General features: G+C 39.6%; 3 protein-coding genes across 3 annotated transcripts; 1 reads left to right on the top strand and 2 right to left on the bottom strand.

The window, feature by feature from the left end:
- Positions 1-5,714: 5,714 nt before the first annotated feature.
- LOC133054296 (olfactory receptor 51A7) lies at positions 5,715-6,653 on the top strand. The gene has a single exon (XM_061139177.1). It carries the CDS (start codon positions 5,715-5,717, stop codon positions 6,651-6,653), a length of 939 nt encoding a protein of 312 aa, XP_060995160.1.
- A 4,076-nt stretch (positions 6,654-10,729) lies between these two features.
- LOC133054289 (olfactory receptor 51G2) lies at positions 10,730-11,671 on the bottom strand. Its single transcript, XM_061139169.1, has one exon. It carries the CDS (start codon positions 11,669-11,671, stop codon positions 10,730-10,732), a length of 942 nt encoding a protein of 313 aa, XP_060995152.1.
- A 12,713-nt stretch (positions 11,672-24,384) lies between these two features.
- LOC133058627 (olfactory receptor 51G1) lies at positions 24,385-25,341 on the bottom strand. Its single transcript, XM_061145482.1, has one exon. It carries the CDS (start codon positions 25,339-25,341, stop codon positions 24,385-24,387), a length of 957 nt encoding a protein of 318 aa, XP_061001465.1.
- Positions 25,342-26,194: the final 853 nt, after the last annotated feature.

Genomic DNA, 26,194 nt, shown 5'->3' with positions numbered 1-26,194 from the left:
TTTCCCATGCAGTGAATGTAGTCAGAATGTTTTTTAATCTTGTGTGACAAGAGTTCTTTTGTAATTGGAATCTTTAACCCAATATAGTTAATACAGTTATTAATATTTTGATTTTATGTTTGTCATTATTTTGTTTCCTCATTACTTCATCTGTTTTCTCCTCTCAGTCACAACTTTACTCACTTACTCACTTCTTCTGAATCTTTAAATTAAATCAGTTCAAGTAAGTTTTGGTATTCCATTTTATTTATTCAGTTGACTGTTTGGCTATACTTTTTTGTTTCTGTTTTTTGTAGTTGCTCCTTGGATTATGGTATGCAACTTATCAGAGTTCACCCATAAATTAATATATTCTACCCCACCCAGAAATCCTACTACTGGGCATATACCCTGAGAAAGCCACAATTCTAAAAGACACAATGTACCCCAATGTTCATTGCAGCATTATTTACGATAGCCATGATGTGGAAGCAACCTAGATGTGAATCTATGGATGAATTATAAAGAAGCTGTGGTACATATATACAATGGAATACTGCTCACCTATAAAAAGAACAAATTTGAGTTAGTTCTAGTGAGGTGGATGAACCTAGAGTTTGTGATACAGAGTGAAGCAAATTAGAAAGAGAAAAGCAAATATCACATATCAATGCATATATATGGAATCTAGAAAAATGGCGTTGATGAACCTATTTACAGGGAAGAAATGGAGACACACATGTAGAAAATGGGCTTGTGGATGCAGGATGGGAAGAAGAGGGTGGGACAAATGGAGGACGTAGCAATGGCATATATACACTACCATATGTAAAGCAGATACCCAGTGAGAAGCTGCTACATAACCCAAGGTGGTGTCCAGCTTGGAGCTCCGTCATGACCTAAAATGGTAGGATGGGGGAAGGGAGGGAGGCTCAGTAGACAGATAGTATATGTATAACTATGGCTGATTTGCATTGTTGCACAGCAGAAACCAACAGAACATTGAAAAGCAACTTTTCACCAATTAAAACATAAATTTGAAAAAAAAAAATATTATACTACCCCATAGGTAATGTAGGAAACTTTTAACAGTGTGCATTCGTTTATCTCATTTTGACCTGTATGTAATTATTGCTGAGTACATATTTCTACCTTTGTTACAGATCTCTCAATGTAGTATAAATTTTTTACCTTAAAAAGTAAATTATCTTTCCTAGGAAATGAGAAAAGATAAAAATATTTTATGTTTACTCACATATGCACCTCTTTTAATATATGTCATGCTTTTCTGTTTAATCTTAGTTTCCATCTTGCACTATTTTACATAGCCTGGAGTGCATATAATTTTGGAATAATTGGTTAGAAATCTAACAGGAAGTGGCAGAACATGTCTATTTCAAGGCTCGTCTAATCACATTTGCCAAAAATGGGTCAAATTAGTGAAATCACTGATAAACTATCTTATAGTTTATAAAGTGCCCTCTTAAACATTTGATATTTTGTGTATTATTATTTCCATTTTGTGGATGATTAAACTGAAGTAAAAGGTAGGTGGTATGATCTCAAATTAGAACTCAAATATTATGATAACAAATAGCCTATTCTTTTGCCTATATTGCTGAATCTCTGTGACTGACAAATATCAAGCATCCTTCATCAATATGATTTCCAGCATACTTCTAACTTGAGTAGTTTTCTAATTGTGTTTTGCCTCAGAATTGGTCTCTAGCTCCTACTGGGGTTCCTGGGTACCAAAGAGTTAATGTACTACATCAAACCCTTTCTATTTAAGTTTCCTGGGAGATTACAGAGAGCTGGCTACTTTTTTATTCCACCCAAGGGGCTGCATCCCAGAGGGAAATAGAAGTAGGTGCATCTAGATAAATTGAATGTTAAAGTTGAAACTTCTTGCTCTTGTCATTCAGGGATACACTGAGCATCCAGTATTGGTATGTGCAAGTAGTTAAAAACTCCCTTTGAAAACCTAAAACTAAGGCTTTGTGAAACACTTCATATCTGAAGAAATGACTATGGGGAGGAAGAAGTAGCTTGAGACAGAGAGAGAGACTCTGTGTGTGTGTGTGTGTGTGTGTGTGTCTGTGTGTGTGTGTGTGTGTGTGCGCGTGCGCAGAGGGAGTATAGATGGGGTTGTGTGGTCTGAAGGTTAAACATAATTTTATTAAATCTGATATTAGCAGGATCCCATTTATTGGATAATATGAAAAGTAATAACAAGCCTTAATGTCAACTGAAAAAATAAAAAACCTTCTTTGGCCAGTCTAGGATTTGATGTGAAAAAGAAATGGTTAGGAAATTTTTGTTGAAATATTTTAAAGTAGCTGATACTTACTAATATACTCAGTATGCAAAAATTATATCAGACTTTCTAAGGTAACTTTGTTAGATAGATATTATTGTTTACAATATTTAACAGAAGAGTAAACACCAGAAGCTTACCCAAGTTCACCCAGCTGGTAATCTGCAAAGATGAGATATTACCCAGATGTTTTTGTATCAGACTTGAGGGTTTATTTCTTACCTTAAAGAATGGAAATTCTAAGAAATCTAGACAATGTTTAACTGATGACCATCCTCCTTGAAATATTCCTTGGGGATATACTATATCCCACTCTCTTAGTCTTTCTTCCTGATGTCTGGATATTCTTGAGCAAGATGCTATCAACAATCTTGGTACTCTTCAGCGTTCAATCTGAGATTTCAATTTTGTATTTTACACACCTTCCTAAGTGATATCATCTACTCCAATGACCATAGATATCAACTACCAGTTGAGCTGTTTTTCCTGAAATTCAGACTCTGTATCCAAAAGCATAGTGTGTAAGAACAAATTTACCACTGAAAATGTACGTGAGTGGACTGAGCATAAATATCCCTTGTTTACCACTACAAAAGAAAGGGAGATGGCATTAAGGAATGATTCTATGTCTTACATTTGCTCCATTCACATTCACTCTTTGCATGCCTCCCAAGAAACTTTCATATTCTAGAAACTATGTTGATGGCAGATATATGAAGACAAATAAAATCCCATCAATACTTTACAGTATTTAGTATATGATGGGGGTTTGGTTGGGTAGGTATACATGAAAATAGTACATTATAAAAATGTAGAAGAGACTATAGTAAAAACTGCATAGCAGAAATATTACCTGGAAGACCAAAAGCAATACCCCTTAGCCAAAAAAAGCAAAAAAGGAAAGGGTCATGTGCTTTTGGGAAATGACGACTTTGTCCTCTGGTGGAAGGATCAGAATAAAATTTGCTAAATAGGCACAGTTTGGCAGATTACATACAGAATGGGTTTTACAGCATTTGAAAATCTACTACTATCTCCAAAATGCACTTTCTTTGGATTTGGCAGGAGGCTTGCTGCCATGGTGGGAGATAGATAAGACTTGTCCAACTGCTTAGGGGCTCCAAGTCAGCAGGTGAGGCTCATTTACAAGCTGACAAAACAGAACTACATAGAAAATACCTAAAAATGTTGATATATAATATGAACCAAGGGCTGCTGGCTATATATTATGTTTTTCTCGGTTATCCTCTAAAGTGAAAGTGAAGTCGCTCAGTCGTGTCCGACTCTTTGCGACCCCATGGACTGTAGCCTACCAGGTTCTGCTGTCCATGGGGTTTTCCAGGCAAGAAAACTGGAGTGGGTTGCCATTTCCTTCTCCAGGAGATCTTCCGGACCCAGGGATTGAACCTGGGTCTCCTGCATTGTAGGCAGACGCTTTACCATCTGAGCCACCATAAAATATCAATTCACAATCAACCTTCAATTTAGAAAAATGATTTCCAATGTCCCCTATATTTTTCACTGGAGACTGATGATTTTTCATTTGTTGCAATTTGAACTTTAAAATAAATTCTCTAATGAGGTTAATGCCTCACATGAACTCGACTTCCTTCGTCTCTCCCTTTATTTTTGTATTTTGCCATTACTATTTTTGCAATTGAAATTATTATTTTAATAAGTTTTATTTACATATGCATGTATTCATTATGCTTACCAAATACAAATGGGATTTATGATGGTTGGCTTAAATATGTGTATTACTCTGGTAATTTTTATCAATTATCCAACACTGGGATATCTTTTTTTTTTTTTTTCTTATTATTATTATTTTTTTTTCCAGTGGGTTTTGTCATACATTGATATGAATCAGCCATGGATTTACATGTATTCCCAATCCCGATTCCCCCTCCCACCTCCCTCTCCACCCGATCCCTCCGGGTCTTCCCAGTGCACCAGGCCGGAGCACCTGTCTCATGCATCCCACCTGGGCTGGCGATCTGTTTCACCATAGATAGTATACATGCTGTTCTTTTGAAATATCCCACCCTCACATTCTCCCACAGAGTTCAAAAGTCTGCTCTGTATTTCTGTGTCTCCTTTTCTGTCTTGCATATAGGGCCATCGTTATCACCTTTCTAAATTCCATATATATGCTTCAGTATGCTGTAATGTTCTTTATCTTTCTGGCTTACTTCACTCTGTATAATGGGCTCCAGCTTCATCCATCTCATTAGGACTGGTTCAAATGAATTCTTTTTAATGGCTGAGTAATATTCCATGGTGTATATGTACCACAGCTTCCTTATCCATTCATCTGCTGATGGGCATCTAGGTTGCTTCCATGAGCTGCAAGACTGTATATTTTCCCTTTGAAAACAAACTGTGAACTCTTTAATGACATTGTTCAGTTGATAAGTTGTGTCCGATTCTTTGCAGTCAGGCTCCCCTGTCATTCCCTGTCTCCCAGTTTGTTCAGATTCATGTAAGAGACTTTAACAATAAAATCAAAATTTAGTTTAATATATAGGTGGACTTAAAATTTTTACCTTACAAAGGTAAATGGAATGATTGGGATATTTTTCATTTTGAGTTTCTTTGACTAATTCAGTCATAGAGATAAAAATATAGGATAATTGATCAAGAGAAACAAGATGAATATAATACTAATGTATGGCTTCAACATTTTCTCTTGAAATAATAAAATAATAACTTGAAGTGTGGCCCATAGGTACTTGAGCTAGAAACTATCATATTTTGTGTAGGAAAATGAAGGCAATATGGATATATAACTCCCAAGGGTGTATCCATGTTCCATTTCTCCTAGTTTTTCTTTTGAAAACCACTGTATCATCAATATTAATATATTGCAGATGCTTGTTCATGATTTTTTGAGCCGAGAGTGGTGTTTATGCTCATGTATAAAATGGAGTAATAAATATCAAGATCATAAATTTAAGAATTAAATTAGTTTATAAACTTACTTTCTAGCATTTGATATTCACCACAGTGTAGATATCTACAGGGATCTCTGTGTAAGAGAACTACTGAAGATCATGTGGAAAAGCTGTAGAAAAGAATCTGAGTATCTGTCAGTAACTCAATCAAAGCAGCTCTGCTTTGACATGAGTTTCATATTTGACTAGAAATGTTGGAAAACCACCACCTTAGGATAAATTACTGTAAGTAAAATTCCCATGTTAGAGGACATGAACATATTTAAGGCTTTTTGATAAATGTTGGCAGTTCCTTTTATTAATATTATGTCAAATATATCCTTGTGTGTGTAGTGTAAGAAAAACTGCTCATCTCCCTCTGCTCCTCCCCACTCATGTCCAGCACTGAGCTTTATCCAAAAGTGTTACTGCTTTTTGTTTATGTGATTTCAGATCCAGCTAAAGAGTTCATATTCCCACTTCTCATGGCTGTTCTCAATAACTCTGAGGTCCAGCTTTTCCTTCTGATTGGAATTCCAGGATTGGAACATGCCCACAAGTGGATCTCCATTCCCATTTGCCTCCTATATCTGGTTGCCATCATGGGCAACAGTACCATTCTCTTTATCATAAAGACAGAGTCCTCACTTCATGAACCCATGTATTATTTCCTTGCCATGTTGGCTATCTCTGACCTGGGCCTGTCCTTCTCCTCTCTCCCTACCATGCTGAGAATCTTCTTGTTCAATGCCATGGAAATTTCACCCAATGCCTGCTTTGCTCAAGAATTTTTCATCCATGGATTCACAGTCATGGAGTCCTCAGTACTGCTGGTTATGTCTTTGGATCGCTTTCTTGCCATTCACAATCCCCTGAGATATAATTCTCTCCTCATTAGCAACAGAATTGTTAAAATGGGAGTGATTTTAGCCACCAGGAGCCTTCTCTTAGTGTTTCCATTTCCTTTCATGCTAAGGAGATTGAAATATTGTCAGAAGAATGTCCTTTCTCACTCATACTGTCTTCATCAGGATACCATGAAACTGGCCTGCTCTGACAACAAGATCAATGTTATCTATGGTTTCTTTGTTGCTCTCTGTACTATGCTGGACTTGGCTTTCATTGTTACTTCTTATACACTGATACTGAAGACTGTACTCAGCATTGTATCTATGGCAGAGAGACTTAAGACCCTTAACACCTGTGTCTCCCACTTCTGTGCTGTACTTATTTTCTATGTGCCCATCATTACACTGGCTGCCATGCACCACTTCGCCAAGCACAAAAGCCCCCTTGCTATAATCCTTATTGCAGACATATTCTTGTTGTTGCCACCCCTAATGAATCCCATTGTGTATTGTGTAAAGACTCAACAAATCCGGGAGAAGGTCTTGGGTAAGCTATCTAACATATGTGGGAGATAAGATGAGGATGAGATGGTTGGATGGCATCACCAGTTCAATGTACATGAACTTAGGCAAACTCTGTGAGATAGTGAGGGACATGGAGGCCTGGTGTGCTGCAGTCCATGGGGTTGAAAAGAGTCGGAACCAACTTAGCGACTGACCAACAACAACAAGTGACAAGAACTGAATATTTAGGTAATAAACTGTTGACCGGTATTTATTGGCATCTACAATATATTCAGGACTTTCCCCGATGGCTCAACAGGTAAAAGAATTCACCTGCAATGCAGGAGACACAGGAGATGCAAGTTCAATCCCTGAGTCAGGAAGATCCACTGGAGAAGAAAATGGCAACCCACTCCAGTATTCTTGCCTGAAAAATCCCACGGCAGACGAGCCTGGTAGGGTAGTGTCTATGGTGTCACAAAGAGTTGGACATGGCTGAACAACTAAGCACATACAGTGTATTCAATGCCACAGCATTTACTATTTAATGGAAGACCGGGGGGAGAGTGAAAAGCTGTGCAGTGTGGAATTTATTATAAAGTCAAGAATACATTATGAATAGAGCATTTAATTTGACAAATAGTGATGGAATATTTATAAGTAGTATGAGTGAACCAGGTTTTGGTACTTTTAAATGTCTTCAGAGGAGTCTGAGCTTCAGAATTCTCACAGGAAGGTGCAGTCATTTCTTCCCTTTTCCCATCATTTCTGGGTTACATACATTGCAAAGTTTAACAATTATAATATTAGATACAAAGGACTTCATCCTAGGTCCCTCAGAGCATTTTAAACTCTCACAGCCACCTAAATCAAGGAATCTTTTCTGACAGTGACCTTAAAACATCAGTTTTGCCTAGCATTCCTGTCCCCGGTATTCAATATCAAATTATTGCTTTCTAATTTCCCACTGGTTAATGTTTACTCACTTAGCTCTAGCCATACTGGCCCTGGTCTTTTTGTTTTTCCTACAACCTCAGTTTTGGGATTTTTTTCTTTGTCTTTGGTTTCTTCCCACCTCAGACCATTGACATTTATTCTGCATTTTTGGAATGCTTTTCCTTTCAATTGTTTCTTATCTCACATAATTTAGAATTTTATTGAACCCCCCCCCCCCCAATTTGGTTTCCTTCAGAGCACTTAGTGCTATCTGAAATGGTTACTCACTGATTTTTCTATTGTCTGTGTCTCTCAGCTCTGTAACAACCTAGAGGGGAGGGATGGGGAGGGAGGTGGGAGGGATAGTCAAGAGGGAGGGGACATAGGCATACCTATGGCTGATTCATGATGATGTTTGGCAGAAACCAACAAAATGCTGTAACGCAATTATCCTCCAATTAAAAAAAAAATGAACCAAGAACAAAGTCTTTCTTTAATCTTTTGCCCACTGTGTTTCTGGAATGCAGACTCTGCCTAGAAAAAAAAAAAAACACAGTCAACAAATACTTGTGGACTGAGGGCATATTCCCTTCACTTACACAGTTTGGGCTTCCCTGGTAGCTCAGCTGGTAAAGAATCCGCCTGCAATGCAGGAGACCCCAGTTCAATTCCCTGGTCGGGCAGATCCACTGGAGAAGGAAATGGAAACCCACTCCAGTATTCTTGCCTGGGAAATCCCATGGACAGAGGAGCCTGGTGGGGTACAGACCATGGGGTCGTGAAGAGTTAGACACGACTGAATGACTAAGCATAGCACAGTACAGCACAGAGTTTTGTCTATATAAATTCTGCTTATTCTTTAAGAATCAGCTAGGACATTCCCCTTGGAAAATTTTCCATTTTTTTTGGAAGGAAGTTGTTCTCCTTCACCTCAGGGCTGTTTCAGGGGTTCTTCTCTGACTGATCACACATTCTCCACGGTATGTTTTATTCTGTGTCATTAGGCTTTGTTTTAGGAATGAAAGTAACTGAAATTTATTTGAAGCTAAAAAACATGCTAAGACTTGTTTTGAAACTTTCATATACATATATATACACACACATATATGTGTGTGTATATATATATATATATATATATACATAGTTCAAATAGCCTTGTGGGATAGACATTATTAGATCCATTTTAATAAAAAAGTTCCTAAGTTCACAGTTAGAATGCAGAACTTTCTCAAAACTGACTCCAAGTTTACTCTACTGATTAGTATATCACAAAAACTCTTTAATTCATTATAAGATATAAGAGAACATGACTCCTACTGAAGGACTGAAATTGCCTGTAGATGGCATACATATAGTTTCCAGATGTGGAGTTGTAATGTATGCCTCAGTATCTGCAGTGGCTTTGTGGTTGTTTTAAAGTTTTGTGGGGGCTTCCCAAGTGAAGTGATGCTGGTGATAAAGAACCTGCCTGACAATGCAGGAAACACAAGAGCAATGGGTTCAATCCATAAACCACCCATGACACTCAAGGACATATTCTATTTTCTGTCTATAAGTAATCTTGGATCTTTCAAGTGACATCATCCAAGGTTCCCACATGGCTGTCATTGCAGAAACAGTTTTCTTATGCCAGGCTGAATGAAGCACAGGTCAGCAATGGGACATGACACATCAAATGTTAAATGCCATATGTGATAGGTAGCCTTGAATGAGACTAACTTCCAGTGAGACAGTCTCCACATAAAGGTCCTAGTAGAGAATTCCATCTTTGGCTTTCTGTCACTCCCTTTCTAGACTCTGAACTAAAACTATGCAGGAATACAACATCCTCATGCTTCCCTTTAGATGTTCAAAACTCCCCTTGGTAGTATCTTATCTGGGCCTGCTTTCCTTGCAAATATCTCCAAGTCAAAATTACAAATACTGTTCTGACAAGTATTATTCAAAAGATCCATTAAAAAATCTGGAGCAATGTAGTAGAGTTGCAGTGCACAAATAGGAGGGTGTAAGGAATTCTCTCCTTTTAGTTCATTGGCTTGTAACAATAGGGTCAGTGTCTCAACCTCAGTCCACTTACCACCACCCACCCCCACGTTATCTACACTTCTCTGACTTGCTAGGGAAGAACAATGACAATAACAACTTCAGATATTTTCCTGAAAACAGTGTCCTCTCTCATACCTCTGTCAGGTTAGCATATGCTGTTCTCTCAGGCTGGACCATCACTTTCCAGTTAGACTGTCTAACTTCAATACATCCCTGAAGGCTGCCTTCTATGCCAGCTCAAGGAAACCTTTCATGCCACTTCTTTCCCTAGTTGGAGGAAGATATCTTTTTTTTTTTTTTGCTTCTATATCAACATTTTTCACTTTAACACAGTTAACATATGGAACACAGTTAACATATGGAACACAGTTAACATATGATTAACAAAGAATCGCAAAAGGTAGTGTCTTAAAAACATACATACATACATACAAACAAACAAACAAAAACCAGATACTCATTTAGCTTACAAATCTGCAATTTGGGCTGGGCTTAGAGTACATTGATTGTTTCACCAGGTGCAACTGGAAAAGACAGGAAGGTTGGGTGTTGGAATAATTTGAAGATTCATTGACTCACTAGTAGTTAATAATGATCCAACTAAGTCTGAGGCCTCAGCTCGGTCTATTGGCTAAAACACCTAAATGTAACCTCTCCATGTGGTCCGAGTTTCTGCTCAGTATGATGGCCAGGTTTCAAAAGCAAGCCCTGAGTGAGAGCTATAGAAACATATCAAAAGAGAGACAGAAAGAGAGGGAGAGAGAAGGAGAGTGAGTCCCAATGAGTAACATATCACCTTTTATGACCCAGCCTCAGAAGTCTTATAGCATCGCTACCTCAACAGCCAATCCATTGAGCTGCTGAGTCCAGCCCAGTTACTAGGAGAGAAGCAACATACTCCATCCCCTGATGGAGGACTCAGGCATTTCTGGAAGAGAGTTGGGGATGAGACATAATCTTGTGGCCTTCCTTGGAAAATACAAGCCACCATGTCATATTGCCATGTATTTCCTTGTGACCACAGTGAGGGTTCCATGACAGCTGTGACTTCTTATTTGTTCAGTAAATAAATAACAACCTATTCCACTTCATGCACATTAGATATTATAAAGAATAGAAGAGTAAGAGTACATTTAAAGAAACAGTGCCTCCAAGATTAGACCCAGCTAGGAACAAAAGGTCTGGGTCACACGATCATGAATCTGTTTGGTCTTCACACTGTAGACGATGGGATTCATCAGGGGAGGGAAGAGAAGATACACAAAGCCCAGGATCACCTGGACCAGATGAGGTGCCTGCTTCCCAAAGCGGTGGATGACAGACAGGCCAATCATGGGAGTGTAGAAAAGGAGCACAGCACAGATGTGGGAAACACAGGTGTTCAGAGCTTTGAGCCTCTCAGCCCTGGATGCGATGGACAGCACGGTGCGCAGGATCAGGGCGTAGGAGAAGAGGATGAGCAGTGAGTCTATACCCACAGTGGAAATGATGACAAACATGCCATAGACGCTGTTGGCTCTGATGTCTGCGCAGGCCAACTTCATCACTTCCTGGTGCAGGCAGTAGGAATGTGAGAGGACTGGGGAGCCACAGTATGGAAATCTTTTGAGCATAAAAGGTAAAGGAATAATGAGTGCTACACTGCGACCCAAGGAAGCCAAGCCGATCCTGCCAATGACTGTGTTGGTGAGAATGGAAGCATAGTGCAAGGGACGACAAATGGCCACAAAGCGGTCAAAGGCCATAGACAGAAGTACAGAGGACTCCAGGAAGGACAAGCAGTGAATGAAAAAGAGCTGGGCAAAACAGGCGTCATGGCCGATGTCTCGTGCCCCAACCCAAAAGATGCCTAGCACTGTAGGGAGGGTGCAAAGAGACAGACCCAGGTCAGTCAGAGCCAGCATGGACAGGAAGAGGTACATGGGCTCATGGAGCGAGGGCTCTGTTTTAATGATAAAGATGATAGTGCAGTTGCCCAGGATGGAGACTATGTATATGAAGCACAGTGGGATGGAGATCCAGATGTGCATGTGCTCCAGGCCAGGAATGCCACTCAGCAGGAAGGTGGAGGACATGCTGCTGCTGTTCTCCAGGGACCTCAAAGGCATTGTGTGTGGAGGGAAGGAGAAAGTCGGAGTCTGTTCAAATTCCTGAAACCAACTGAGCAAAAGCTAGTGACTGCACCTAGGAAGATATTTTTTTAAAAAAGAGAAAGGTTAGGTTTAAAATTTTTTTTTTAATTTATTTATTTGTGATGGGTCCTTGTTGTGGCACAGGGATCTCAGTTGTGTCTTTCATTGCAGTCCGTGCACAGACTCTAGTTGTGGCACATGGACACCAGAGCACATGGGCTGAGTAGTTGTAATGCATGGGCTTAGTTGTTCCGATGCATGTGAGAGCCTAGTTCCCCCACCAGGAATCAAATCTGCATCCCCTGCATTGCAAGGCATATTCTTAGTCACTGGATCACCAGGGAGTCCCCATACATGATATTTGTTTGTTTTTCTCTTTCTGACTTACTTCATCCTGTATGACTGTCTCTAGGTCCATCCACATCTCTATAAATAACCTAATTCCATTCCTTTTTATGGCTGAGTAATATTCCATTGTATATAGGTACTACATCTTCTTTATCCATTCCTCTGTTGATGGACATTTAGGTTGCTTCCACAAATATCTATATTAATGCATACATGTGAAATCTGAAGAAAATTGATATAGATGATCTTATTTCCAAAGCAGAAATAGAGACATAGACATAGAAAACAAACGTTTGAGTACTGAGGGGGAAAGGAGGGATGGGGTGAATAGAGAAACTAGGATTAATATATATACACTGTTGGTATTATGTATAAATTAGATAACTAAAGAGATACTCTCACATAAAACTACTCAGTGCTTTACTAAATGGGAAGAAAATCCAAAAAAGAGGAGATACATGTACATGTATAGCTGATTCGCTTTGCTGTACAGTAGAAATGAACACAATGTTGTAAAGCAACTATACTTCAATAAAAAGAAAAAGAAAAAAATGAAAAACCAAAAAAAAATAAATAAATAAAAAGAGAAAGGTTAGAAACAAATAGATTTAACTCCTCCAGAGGTCATTTCCTTCTGGTCCCTGGTTTCCTCTCAACATTTTTTTTTTTTTAAGAGAAAATCTTTTCTTTGAAAATTTTTTGCCTTGCTTCTTCAGGCTAAGAGGTCTGAAACATCTTCACTACAGTGCATATAATTCACTATATCAGATATCTGAGTTGGTTATACTCAACTTCATTTACCTCTTATGAGTAGATCTTTAAATAAACACTTCCTCACATGCCTCTTTCCTGCTGGGGCTATCACTAATGTTTCAACATTTCTTCCAGCTTCTCTTCTTTTCCTTTTTAGTTCCTTTCCTATTGCATTGTCTTTTTTCTTCCTTCCTTCCCACCCTTCTTCCTTCCTTCCTTTTCTCTTACCTTCCTTCCCTCTATTTTCCTTCCTTCTTTCTGTTTTTGTTTAATTTCATCAGTTGTGTATAATTGGTAAACTTAGATACCTTCTTATTTCTCCTTTGATCTTCTCGCTTTGGAAGCCTAGCTTGATGCAGAGAACACATAAATGTTCTTTACGCTGTAAAGAGTAACTTTACAGACAGCCATTCCTGAACCTTCCAGAACGGCTGTCTGTAAAGTTACTCTTGGCAGATGGAATAAGAAATCAAAGCTCTGATGCTCAAATTAGTCAGAAACTGCCATTCCTTATAAGTCTATGAATTCAACTACTGTGAACCTAGGTGGGAGGAAACCCTGGTGCACCATCAACCATGGCCATGACCCCAATCACAAGGCAGCATCCAAGTTCATCCACAGAACAAAAGGCAACAATGCTAGGGCTTATTCTGTCAATGAGAAGATGAAGACTTAGAAAAGGATAGTTACTGGGTGGAAACCATATGTTAATTTCAGCCTCCCGACTTCCAGGGCATTGATCTTCCCACTACTAATCCCACTACAAAGTGAACTCAAAATGGGTGAGGGTTTTGCTTTGTTGACTTCTGTCAAGACAGTGCTTAGAAGGTACCTTAGTACACAGAAAGTGCCCAGCAATTTTTTTTTATGCAAGAGTTAGAGTTCAATTTTATTTAGCTAGCTGTTACTAACTTCATGCATGTTTTATCTCCTTAAAAAATCTGTGAATAAAGTTCTATTAATTGTACCATGTTATGGATAAAGAAACAGAGGCTTAGAAAAATTTGACATTTCTAAGATCAAACTCAAAGTAAAACAGCCAAAATGGGATTTGAATCAAGATCCGATTTTTCTCTAGATTTCGAGCTCTAAATGATGGCTATATACAACACTGTCAAATATCAGCAACTAGCATGAAATCAAGGCTTAATGGGCCTTCAAAAAAGGCACTGACTCTTTAGTTGAATTATTAAATAAACTTCCTGGAGAAATACACACAGTTGTATACACAGACATTTTCTTTCTTGCTACAAATACCAATGAAATGAATAGTAAGTGTCATGAACTCACTGTTCACTTGAAGGTCAGGTTGACTCTTAGTGTTCCTCAGTTTCTTCTTTGGCCATGATCAGTGCTCAGCACATTATTTATCAAAGTAAATTCAGAAGAGCTGTGGTAAACTTACATGTCAAGTAAGCTATGCGGTGACAGGCAAGTTACACAGTGGTTAACAATGAAATTCATAAAAGCTAAGGCAGAAAATATTTTGACATGAAAATGAGGTTGGATGGTGAAGAAGAAAGAACACTTTTTTTTTTTTTTGGACATCTGCTATATGCCAGCCACTGCACAAAGAACATGGCAAGTGAAATAGAAATTAGACCTTAGAAAAGCTTTGCAAGTTAATATTGTCTCCTCAATTGGCAAATAAGGCAAGAGAAGTTTAGAGAATTTGATAATGTGCCTCAAGTCTTACAGCCAATCAGCAGCAGAGGTGGGATTCAAGCTTAAATCTCTGGAACTCCAAGGCACTGTCTGGAAATTCAGAAGGTTAACAAATCCAGCCTGAGACAGCCTGGAATGGGTAGAGATCAAATGAAAAATGATAAAGAGAAATATCAAAGGTCTAGGTGCCTACCTCCATTTAGTCAAGACAGACTCTTTGGAATCAACACTTGTACTTCAGAATTTAAGGGAGCAGAGCAGAACAGGAATCAGAAAGAGGATTTATGAGGAAAAAAAGGAAGCAGGGAACTTGGACATAAAAGAAAATTCAGAATAGTTAAGCCAGGAGATCTCTGCTTGGAAAAGATTGGCTGAAGAGATTTCAATAAGATGACTATGCTAAGCTCTTCTTAGTTAAAGTATCTTTAGAGTATTCATCCTCAGGTTTGCCGAGAATTTCATTGTTCCTGACCCAACAAAAGTCAGTTGTCCAGGGTAGAGGTGGGTGGCAGATTTAACAGATGGCCTTTCCGCCCCAGTTGCTCTGCTTGGAGATCATTCCTAGAGGGACTTAAACAATTGCAGTGATCACTTCTAATTCCATTAGTCATAAGCTGTGGTCATTCCAGGAAATGTCCTTTTATATCACCGTCTAGCTTTTCTCCAGAGGATCGCATTACTTCCTGCCACTCTTTGCTTCTTGGAAATAACCTCTGACTCTTGTAACCTTGTGTTGAGGCTAAGAGGTAGATATGGAACCTATAGTAACTTAACTTATCTCATTCCCTCATTTCTCAACTCCTACATCCTATACCTCAGTTTTGCTTATTTAATTCGCCTGTCTCCCCAGATCTCAGCAATATTCCTACTGTTACTACATGTGACCCAACTCTCTGAGCAGGAAACTAAGGAGCTAAGCAGATATGAGAGAGCTGTTGTAAGGCTAAACCCAGACCTGAGGTTGCCTACTAAGTCAGCAAGATCTGATGGCAGCAGTCACCTCCTTGGGCAGGCACCCTCCACAGCCTTTCCTGCCGTTTTCAGTCCCTTCCCTCGTTTCTGTCTCCAAAGCTCAGGCTGAGACTCTGGGGGCCTTTTTTTGGTTCTACAGTTTGGCACCAAACACCTGCTCACTGTATTGATTCCTTACATACCCAGGCTGGATCCAGAAGCTCCAGGCCTTACAATAGAGCACAAAGATCTGGGGACAGGGTGAGACTGGAGGGTGGATGCTTAACTTCCTGATTTTTATGAAACTGCCTGAGAGCCCCATTGCAAACCTCTTAAGGATATTTAATCTATTTCCTACTAGGATTGGCTCCCTAGCCCTCATTATCACATACCCTAGGGATAGAGAAAGAGAGAAGAGAGTGTCCCCGTGAGCTATCTAGATGGGAAGCCCAGAGGATATTATGCACTGTAATTTTAAAGACCCGGTGAAAATCTTGAACAACCCTCACAACTTCACAGAAGCACAGTGGGTGTAGATGACAGTGTCTTGTTAATGACATATCCTAACTATAGTTTATGCACAACAAATGTGAGAATGGGCATCTTTAGTTTATTTCAGTCACTCAGTCATGTCATGGACTGCAGCACACCAGATCTCCCTGTCCATCACCAACTCCCAGAGCTTACTCAAACTCATGTGCATCAAGTCAGTGATGCCATCCAAATGTCTTATCCTCTGTCATCCCCTTCTCCTCCTGCCTTCTATCTTTCCCAGATCTGGATCTTTTCAAATGAGTCAGTTCTTCGTATCAGGTGGACAAAGTGTTGGAGATTCAGCTTCAGCATCAGTCCTTCCAATGAATATTCAGGGTTGATTTCCTTTAGGATTGACTGGTTGGATCTCCTTGCAGTCCAAGGGGCTCTCAAGAGTCTTCTACAACACCACAGTTCAGAAGCATCAATTTTTTGGCACTCAGCTTTCTTTATAGTCCAACTCTCACATCCATACATGACTACTGGAAAAACCATAGGTTTGACTAGATGGACCTTTGTTGACAAAGTAATGTCTATGCTTTTTAATATGCTGTTGATGTTGGTCATAGCTTTTCTTCCAAGGAGCAAGAGTCTTTTAATTTCATGGCTGCAGTTACCATCTACAGTGATTTTGGAGCCCAAGAAAATAAAATCTCTCACTGTTTCGATTGTTTACCCATCTATATGCCATGAAGTGATGGGACCAGATGCCATGATCTTATTTTCCTGAATGCTGAGTTTTAAGCCAACTTTTTCACTCTCCTCTTTTTATCAAGAGGCTCTTCAGTTCTTCTTAAATTTCTGCCATAAGGGTGGTGTCATCTGCATATCTAAAGTTATTGATATTTCTCCCAGCAATCTTGATTCCAGTTTGTGTTTCATCCAGCCTGGCATTTCACATGAAGTACTCTGCATAAAAGTTAAATAAGTAGGGTGACAATATACAGCCTTGACATACTCCTTTCCCTATTTGGAACCAGTCTGTTTTTCCATGTCCAGTTCTAAACTGTTGGTTCCTGCCTGCATACAGATATCTCAAGAGGCAGGCAAGGTGGTCTGGTATTACCATCTCTTGAAGAATGTTCAACAATTGGTTGTGATCCACACAGTCAAAGGCTTTGGCATAGTCACTAAAGTAGAAGTAGATGTTTTTCTGGAATTCTCTTGTTTTTTTGATGATCCAACAGATGTTGGCAATTTGATCTCTGGTTCCTCTGACTTTTCTAAATCCAGCTTGAACATCTGGAAGTTTATGGTTCATATACTGCTGAAGTCTGGCATGGAGGACTTTGAGCATTACTTTGCTAGCTTATGAGAGGAGTGCAATTGTGCAGTAGTTTGAACATTCTTTGGCATTGCCTTTCTTTGGGATTGGAATGAAAACTGACCTTTTCCAGTCCTGTGGCCACTGTTGAGTTTTCCAAATTTGCTGGCATATTGAGTGCAGCACCTTAACAGCATCATCTTTTAGAACTTGAAATAGCTCAATTGGCATTCCATCACCTCTGTAAGCTTTGTTCGTAGTGATGCTTCCTAAGGCCCACTTGACTTCGAATTCCAGGATGTCTGGCTCTAAGTGAGTGATCACACATATCGTGGTTATCTGAGTCATGAAAATTTTTTGTATATGAGTATGCATGTGGGTAAATATAAAACCATATGTAACATTAAATGGGGCTTTTTATTTTTATTTATTCTATTTTTTAGTTAATTTTTATTGGAGTATAGTTGCTTTACAATGTGTTAATTTCTGCTGTATAGCAGAGTGAATCAGCTACACACACACACACACACACACACACACACACACACACACACACCACTATTTTTTTTTAAATTTTGTTCCTATTTAAGTCACCACAGAGCATCGAGTGGAGTTCCCTGTGTATACAGTAGTTTCTCACTAGTTATCTATTTTATACATAGCAGTGCATAGCTATCAATCCCAATTTCCCATTTCATCCTACCTTCTCCTTCCCCTCATTGATATCCATATGTTTGTTTTCTATGTCTGTGTCTCTATTTCTTCTTAGCAAATAAGTTCATCTGTATCATTTTTCTAGATTCCTCATATAAGTGATAATATACAATATCTTTGTTTCTTTTTCTGACTGACTTTGCTGTGTCAGTCTCTAGGTCATCCATGTCTATGCAAATAACACTATTTCATCCCTTTTATTGTTCAGCAATATTCCATTGTATATATGTATCACATCATTTTTATCCATTCTTCTGTTGATGGACATTTAGGTTGCTTCCATGTGCTGACTATTGTAAACAGTGCTGCAATGAATATTTGGGTGCATATATCTTTCAACTGAATGCTTTTTCTATCACCAAAGGGGAAGAAAGAAGTCTGGGCAAGTTCTTGGAAATATTACAATTGTGTTGATGCTTATTCTTGGGGTCCCAGGTAACCCCATATGCTCCTGACTCCTGCCCATGCTCAGGGACTCCATCTCCTCTTCCTGCCTCTGAATCACTCTAAGTTCTGTCTTGTTCCTAGACATCAAGGAGCTAATTGGAGAAACTAGTCTATTCTGGTAGCTTTGTGGGAACATGAGTTTCTGCAAAGGGTGGTTAAACATGAAGAGGAATTCTATGTATTAGCATATGGTTGCGAAGAGTTAATCATCTATTTGGGACTCTTAAAAGCTGATAGAGAAGACATTTACAGAGAAGAATGGAGGGTCATTTCATTGTTTTTATTACCCACCTAATTAGCATCCACACGTTGGATCTCTTTGGGGACTACAAAGTTTTAAACATTAAGGACTGCCCCAGAATCCCCAAACCAATCATAGGGCATTATTCTAATTCATTGGCCTGTCAGCTCCTTTTGGAATATGACAGGAGTTTTCTTGTGGCCACATTCCATTAATTTTTCATCAACTACATTGTTGACATATTTTGAATGTCATGAAGCAGTGCTTTTCAAATTTTAATCTCCAGATAATCAGGATCTGAATTACATGTGATGCTTGCTAAAATGCAGATTTCTGGGCCTCCCCTCTGTTTTACAGAGTTAGAAATGGACATTTATGACAACCAAAGAGGTTTAGGAATTTCATATATCCTTGTCTTTATGATTTGATTTCAACATTGATTTCAAATTTTTCTATTCTTTCTGTAATTCAAAATCCATCTCCACTTTTAACATGGAATTTATTCCAAAACACAGTTATACCTTTTGTTTTACTTTCCCAAACTGCCATATGAAAAGACCAGACTGAGTGGTTTTAAAATCAGCAATTCTTATTGTCACAATTCTGGAGGTTAAAAATCCAAGATCAAGGTGGCAGCAGATGTGGTTTCTTCTTATTCTTTCCATTTGCAAGTGACATTTCTCTTTGTGTCCTCACTAGACTTCTCCTGTGGACATGAAAATCCTTTGTGTCTCTTCCTTTTCTTGTAAGGGCCTCAGGCATATTGGGTTAAGGACCACCCTGAAGGTCTCATTTTAACTTAATTACTTTTTTAAAGACCTTGCCCTTGAATACAATTACATTTTGAGGTACTGGGGACTGGGACTTCAGTATGTAAGTTACGGACAGAAGATACAATTCATTCCGTAGTACTTGTTTTGGGCATACATCCTACCACTCATTTTTTTCATCTAGTTAAAAAATATTTTAGAACAGAAGTGATGCTCCCCTATACACAAGTAATATTCGTTTATAACCTCTGAGTCCAAGCACTGAGAAGAGAGAGATAGTATTATTAATGGATGCATATTGGGAGAAAATAGGTCTGCATCTCAGGTGTTATGGAGAGAAAGAAAGAGATAAGGGGAGAGAGATAGGGAGAGAGAAGGACTAGATTAATCTTTCAAAGCTTTGATTAGAAGGAACATAGAGGTTGATCATAGTATAGGGAAGACAGTGCTGTCTGCTGTAAAGTCTCAGTTATTTAGCTTCTGCAAAGGAGACACAGGCTATGATGTGCTAAGAGACAAAACAAAAGCTCATATTTTCTAGCCCAGAAAAGTGTGTGGAGTTGGGGGAGGTAGAGAGAAAAGAGAAGAGTCAGGTGAACATTTTGTATCCAAAGATGCTACCTTGAGGTGAGACAGAACTTAGAGAGATTTCAGGGTACCTAAGGGGAATATTATTGGACTGAGACAGACTCATGCTAAATGAGTGTTTTTTTAAATATGTTTTTTAGTTGTTGTTATTGAACAATGAGAAAATAAACAATGAGATTAAAAAATGGGTCAAAGATCTTAACAGGCACTTCACCAAAGAAAACATTTAGAAAACATATTAGCATATGATAAGGTTCTCCATATCATATATTATCAGGGAAATTCAAATTAAAACAATGATACACCACTGGGTACCTATTTCAATGACCAAATCAGAAACAGTGACAACACTAAATGCTGGTAAAGGTGCAGAACAACAAGAACTGTCACATATCGTTGGTGGGGATGCAAAACTGGTACAATGACTTCGGAATATAGTTTGACTAAATGTACTCTTAGCATAAGATCCAAAACTTGAAAGCAAGCAAAATGTTGCTGAGGAGGTAAATGGATAAACTGTGGTATATGCAGAAAATGTAGGAATAATTATGCAGATATTGAGAATAGACATGTGAATACAGCGGGGGTGGGGAAGGGGAGTGAGGTGAATTGGGAGATTGGCATATATACACTGAAGTGAAGTGAAGTCGCTCAGTCGTGTCTGACTCTTCGCAACCCCATGGACTGTAGCCCACTAGGCTCCTCTGTCCCTGGGATTCTCCAGGCAAGAATACTGGAGTGGGTTGCCATTTCCTTCTCCAGGGGATCTTCCTTCTCCAGGGATCGAACCCCAGTCTCCCGAATTGCAGGCAGATGCTTTAACCTCTGAGCCACCAGGGAAGCCCTAATACACTGCTGCTGCCGCTGCTGCTGCTGCGTCGCTTCAGTCGTGTCCGACTCTCTGCGACCCCATAGACGGCAGCCCACCAGGCTCCTCTGTCCCTGGGATTCTCCAGGCAAGAACACTGGAGTGGGTTGCCATTTCCTTCTCTACCTAATACACTACTAAGTGTCAAATAGACAGCTAGCAGGAACCTGATTCATAACACAGGGAACTCAGCTCTGGGCTCTGTAGTGACCACGATGGAGGGGATGCGGGAGGAGGGAAGTCCAAGAAGGAGGGGATATATGTGTACATATAGCTGACTCACTTTATTATACAGCAGAAACTAACACAGCATTGTAAAGTAACTATACTCCAATTTAAAAAATAGAGTACAAAAAAACCCCAAACAAACAGGAAAAGAGCTGTCAAATTGTGAAAACATGTAGAATATTTAAATGCACAATATTATGTGAAAGAAGTCAATCTGGAAAGGCTACATGCTATATGATTTCAAATATATGATATTCTGGATAAGGCAAAGCTACGGAGACAGTAAAAAGCTCAGTGGTTTCCAGAGGATGGGTTGGGGGAGAGATTTGAATAGGCAGAGTACAGGAGAATTGTAGAACAGTGAAAATACTTTGTATGATACAATAATAACAGACACACGTCACTATAGACTTGTCTAAAGCATAGAATGTGCAACACCAAGAGTGATCACTGAGGCACTGTTATGCTGACCTCATATGCAAGATGAGGCTGTAGGAGGTGAGAAGTGGACCATATCCATGCTTAAACCTGAATCCAGTGCCTTTAGGCCATAAATGTAGGTGATAGTTATAGCTGAACAGGTCAGGTTTGTGTTATCCTGGTGCATACAGCATCTTAGGAAGACGGGCAGGGAGAGGATGAGAGTCAGGTTCCTGGCCCCAGAGTCTACCTATTGGACTCTGGAAACAATAAACAAGGAGGTCCATCTCAGTGAATGAGAAATGACATCCAGTGGCTAAGGTTGTGGTGAGGACTGAAGACTCCCAGAAGGAGAAACGATAAATGAAGAACTGTTGAGTGAGCTGGGCATCCATAACAACATAACAGGGATTAAACCATAACAGCCAGGGCACTAGGAGGGTAGAAAAGGCCAAACCCAATTCCAGGAATGCCAACAGAGTCAATAATTGATACATGGGTTCACAAAAGTGATAGTCGTACTTAAAAATGTATAACATCATTGAATTGTTTAGGAAAAAGAAAAGATGGGGATGACAAGTTGCTGATGTTATTCAGTTATTAAGTTGAGTCTGACTCTGACACTGCATGGACTACAGCATGCCGGGCTCCTTTGTCCTTCACTATCTCCTGGAGTTTACTCAAGTTCATGTCCAGGCATATAATTTCTCTGGAATGACCATTAAAATAGAGGCTATGGGTTATGTGCTACCAGTCATGGAAGACTCCATGCTTTTGGCTCTGGAGAGAAATCTTAGATCCATTAGCTCATACACATATGCAACAGTCTGTCATTACTATCATGAACATTATTAGATACTCCTTCAGAACACATTTCCTGCCCAATTCTGACCACCCAAATTACTCTGATGTTTGTTTTGCTCATCAATTCTTGGTGTGTGTTACTATGTGATTATTATATCTGTTATAGCCCTAGAATTTGGACTCAGTCTATTTGGGCTGTTGTAACAGACTGGGTTTAAAAAACAAACATTTATTTTTCAAAATTCAGGAGGCTGAGAACTCCAAGACCAAGGTGTGGGCTGACTGGGTTCTTGCTAAGGGTTCTTGTTCTGGGTGTGCAGTTTTCCTCTCTCTGTGTCCTCACGTGGTGGAGAGAGATCATCTCTCTTATGTCTCTTCTTGTAAGGGTGCTAATCTCATTCTTGAGAGCTTCGCTCTCATGAGCCAACTTCCTTCCAAAGACCCCATCTCAAAATACCATCACATTGGAGATTAGCCTTCAAAATATGAATTTTGAGGGTAGGGGGCAGGAACACAAAAGGGGCCTCCAAGGTAGAACTAGTGGTAAAGAACCTGCTTGCCAATGTAGGAGACATAAGAGACACAGGTTCAATTCCTGGGTTGTGAAGATCCTCTGAAGGAGGGCATGGCAACCCACTCCAGTATTCTTGTCTGGAGAATCTCATGGACAGAGCAGCCTGGAGGGCTACAGTCCATGGGTTGCAAAGAGTAGGACTTAGCATGCACACATGGGAGCACAAATATTAAGTTCACAGCACAGACTTTTTTTGAATTATTTCTTTTTAATTGGAGGATAATTATTTTACAATATTGTGTTGGTTTCTGCCATACATTAACATGAATTTTCTTCGGTTTTCTGGCAGTTGATTGCCTTATATCTTTCCCAATATTACAGGAAAGAGATAAAAATCAAACTGAAGCATACAAAATGAAGAAAAACGATCTCTTTAAGAAATAGTCTTATCAAGAAAGATGAAGCTGTTTTGATTAATTCGCTCACTGATTCCTTCATGTGTTGATTTATTCAATCCATATATATTAAATCTTTTTTGCAGTTCTGTGTGTGTAGTGTGTGTGTGTGTGTGTGTGTGTGTGTTGTTTGTTAAGCTAGACATCGACATGAGAAAAGCATCTTGCAAAAAACATAAAATATGCATGTGTTTCTCTCACTTTTCACCCCTGTAATAACAGGATAACTGAAGAAAGAAACTAAATCCCTTGATGAGTTATTCAGATGATGAATGATTACCCTAAACCTTAACTACCTTCTAAAAGGCTCAACTATGATTATTGTTTTGCTGTTGTTCTAACTGGAGAACCTACCTCAAGGTCCTAGACTGTCTTCTTTTTCTTAACTATGTGTATGTACTTAGGAAGAAGCCTCATGAAAAGTTATTAATTCAGGCATAGGTAGGGGTATCTGCAAGGCTGTTGCAAATGAATAAAAGTGATAATTATGATAAAGCAACATAAATTAACAAAAATGCAAATTTTAGTATATAAATCTCTGATCAAATTCCACTGACTGGAGGAATATAAGATGAAATTTGTGTACTCTTTTGGTTTTCCAAGTAATAGTAGGCAATATTTGTTGAGAATTGATAATGCTTCAGGCACTGTGTTACAGAGTTTCATGAATGATCTCATTTAATCTTCACAACATTCCTATAAGGAAGGTAATATAATTATTTACATTTTCATTCTGCAATTGAGGAAACTAAAGAACAGAGAAATTGAGTAATTTTCCCAAGGTCACACATGTGGTATATTGCCTATTTATTTCCTTTTTGTTGATAATTGGAAGTTCGTTACTTTTCCCTAGTAGTAGTAGTTTTAGCCACTCAGACATGTCCAACTCTTTGTGACCCTATGGACTGTAGCCTGCCAGGATCCTTGGTCCATGGGATTCTCCAGGCAAGAATACTGGAGTGGATTGTCATTCCCTTCTCCAGGGGATCTTCCTGACCCAGTTATCAAACTCAGGTCTCCTGCATTGCAGGCAGATCCTTTATGGTCTGAGCAACAGGGACAGCTGAAATAAAAAATATTTATGTGCTTTATGCCCCAAACTTCTCTTTCTCTAAACTAATCCCGCTAAAAACCCCTGAGTGATTTTATAAACTCAAACTTCTTAACAATGCGTTGGCGGATTTGCTTGGTCTTGATGCTGTAGACAATGGGGTTCATGAGTGGTGGGACCAGCAGATACACATATGACATGAGGAGGTGGACAGTGCGGGGCAGATGCTCACCGAAGCGGTGCACAAGAGACAAGCCAATCATGGGAATGTAGAAGAGGAGCACAGCGCAGATATGGGAGACACAGGTGTTGAGGGCCCGCAGTCGCTCATGGTGGGAGGCGATGCTTAAGACGGTGCGGAGGATAAGGGCATATGAGAGGAAGATGAGCAGTGAGTCCACACCAACAGTGCAGGCCACGACAAAGAGCCCATAGATGTGATTGACGATGATGCTAGAACAGGCCAGCTTCATGATCTCTAGGTGCAGACAATAGGCGTGGGCCAGCACATGCGAGTGGCAGTACTGGAAGCGCATAAGGAGGAACGGCAGGGGGAGGATGAGCAGCGCACTTCTGAACACTGAACTCAGCCCCATCCTGAGGATACGTGCAGCTGTCAAGACTGTGGAATAACGCAGGGGGTGGCAGATGGCCACATAGCGGTCAATGGACATGGATAACAGGACTGAAGACTCCACTAGGGACAAAGTATGGATGAAGAAGAGCTGAGTGAAGCAGGCAGGGATACCAATTTCTCGGGCATCAAACCAGAAGATGCCCATCACCGTGGGCAGTGTAGAAAGGCAAAGGCCCAGGTCTGTGAGGGCCAGCATGGCCAAGAAATAGTACATGGGTTCATGGAGGGTGACATCCGTATGGATGACATGGATGATGGTAAGGTTGCCTGTGATAACTGTCAAATAGATGAAGCAGAAGGGAATAGAGATCCAGCCGTGGAGATCTTCCAGACCTTGGAAGCCCGTCAGGAAGAAAGTGGCTTTCTGGAGGCTGCTGTTATAAAGGATTCTCATGGCTTTATAACCTTGAATTCACCAACCTGCAATATAGAACGGGATTTCTGGAGAATGACAGGGGCGAATGCTCACTCACCTGTCTTGGGGTCAGTGAGCCAGGAAGGATCTGCAGATGAATCGTCAAAGAATTGGGGCCCCTGATCTATTAGCCTTTTCTGGAGGGTCTAGGAGGGTGATTGTCATAGGTGATTTTTATAGCTCATGGATGCTGTGTGATTTAGGTTTATTGTAATATGTACATATGTACTGGACTCTCAGTAGTTTAATGAGGTCACCTCAGATAGCACCTTTTCTATATGTTCCTCCCTGAAAAAAAAAATCTCCAATTCAATCAGCAAAGCATTTAAAGCTGCTCCATCTATATGTGGAACTGGTACTATACACACCATTCTGCATAATTGTCTTCTAGAATCAGCTGCATATCAAGAGCCTTCAAACATATTTATAATCTGGCTGGGGATAGTATTTCACTCCACAGTACTGGCCTGCAGGTGAATGCAGCGGAAGCATTGAGTAAATATTTGTTGCACTGCTTAAGCTTGTAACCTGTGACCAGAGCGATGCCTTTCTTGAATTTACATAAAAGCCTCTGATGGCTGAAGAGGCAAATGTCGATGTGCAAATCTGAAGTCTGGAACTGAGAAATATCTGAAAAGGCAGTCTTCAAAAAACAAATACTTCTAGGACAGGGTGCTTTGGGGCTTAGTTCTGAGAGATATTAGGAGAGATATGTGTTTCTCTCATCACTGTGGTTAAGCTGAGGCTAGATGTAGAGATGGAGATATCTAGGTGGGAAACATTAGCTCTAAAACAGTGATAACAAAGAAAAACCTGAAATGGTCATGAAAAG

This window comes from Dama dama, chromosome 1 (genome assembly GCF_033118175.1).
Source record: "Dama dama isolate Ldn47 chromosome 1, ASM3311817v1, whole genome shotgun sequence".
Classification (NCBI taxonomy): domain Eukaryota; kingdom Metazoa; phylum Chordata; class Mammalia; order Artiodactyla; family Cervidae; genus Dama; species Dama dama.
Note: the sequence above shows the minus strand (reverse complement) of the source record. Positions and strands in the feature narration are given on the sequence as shown.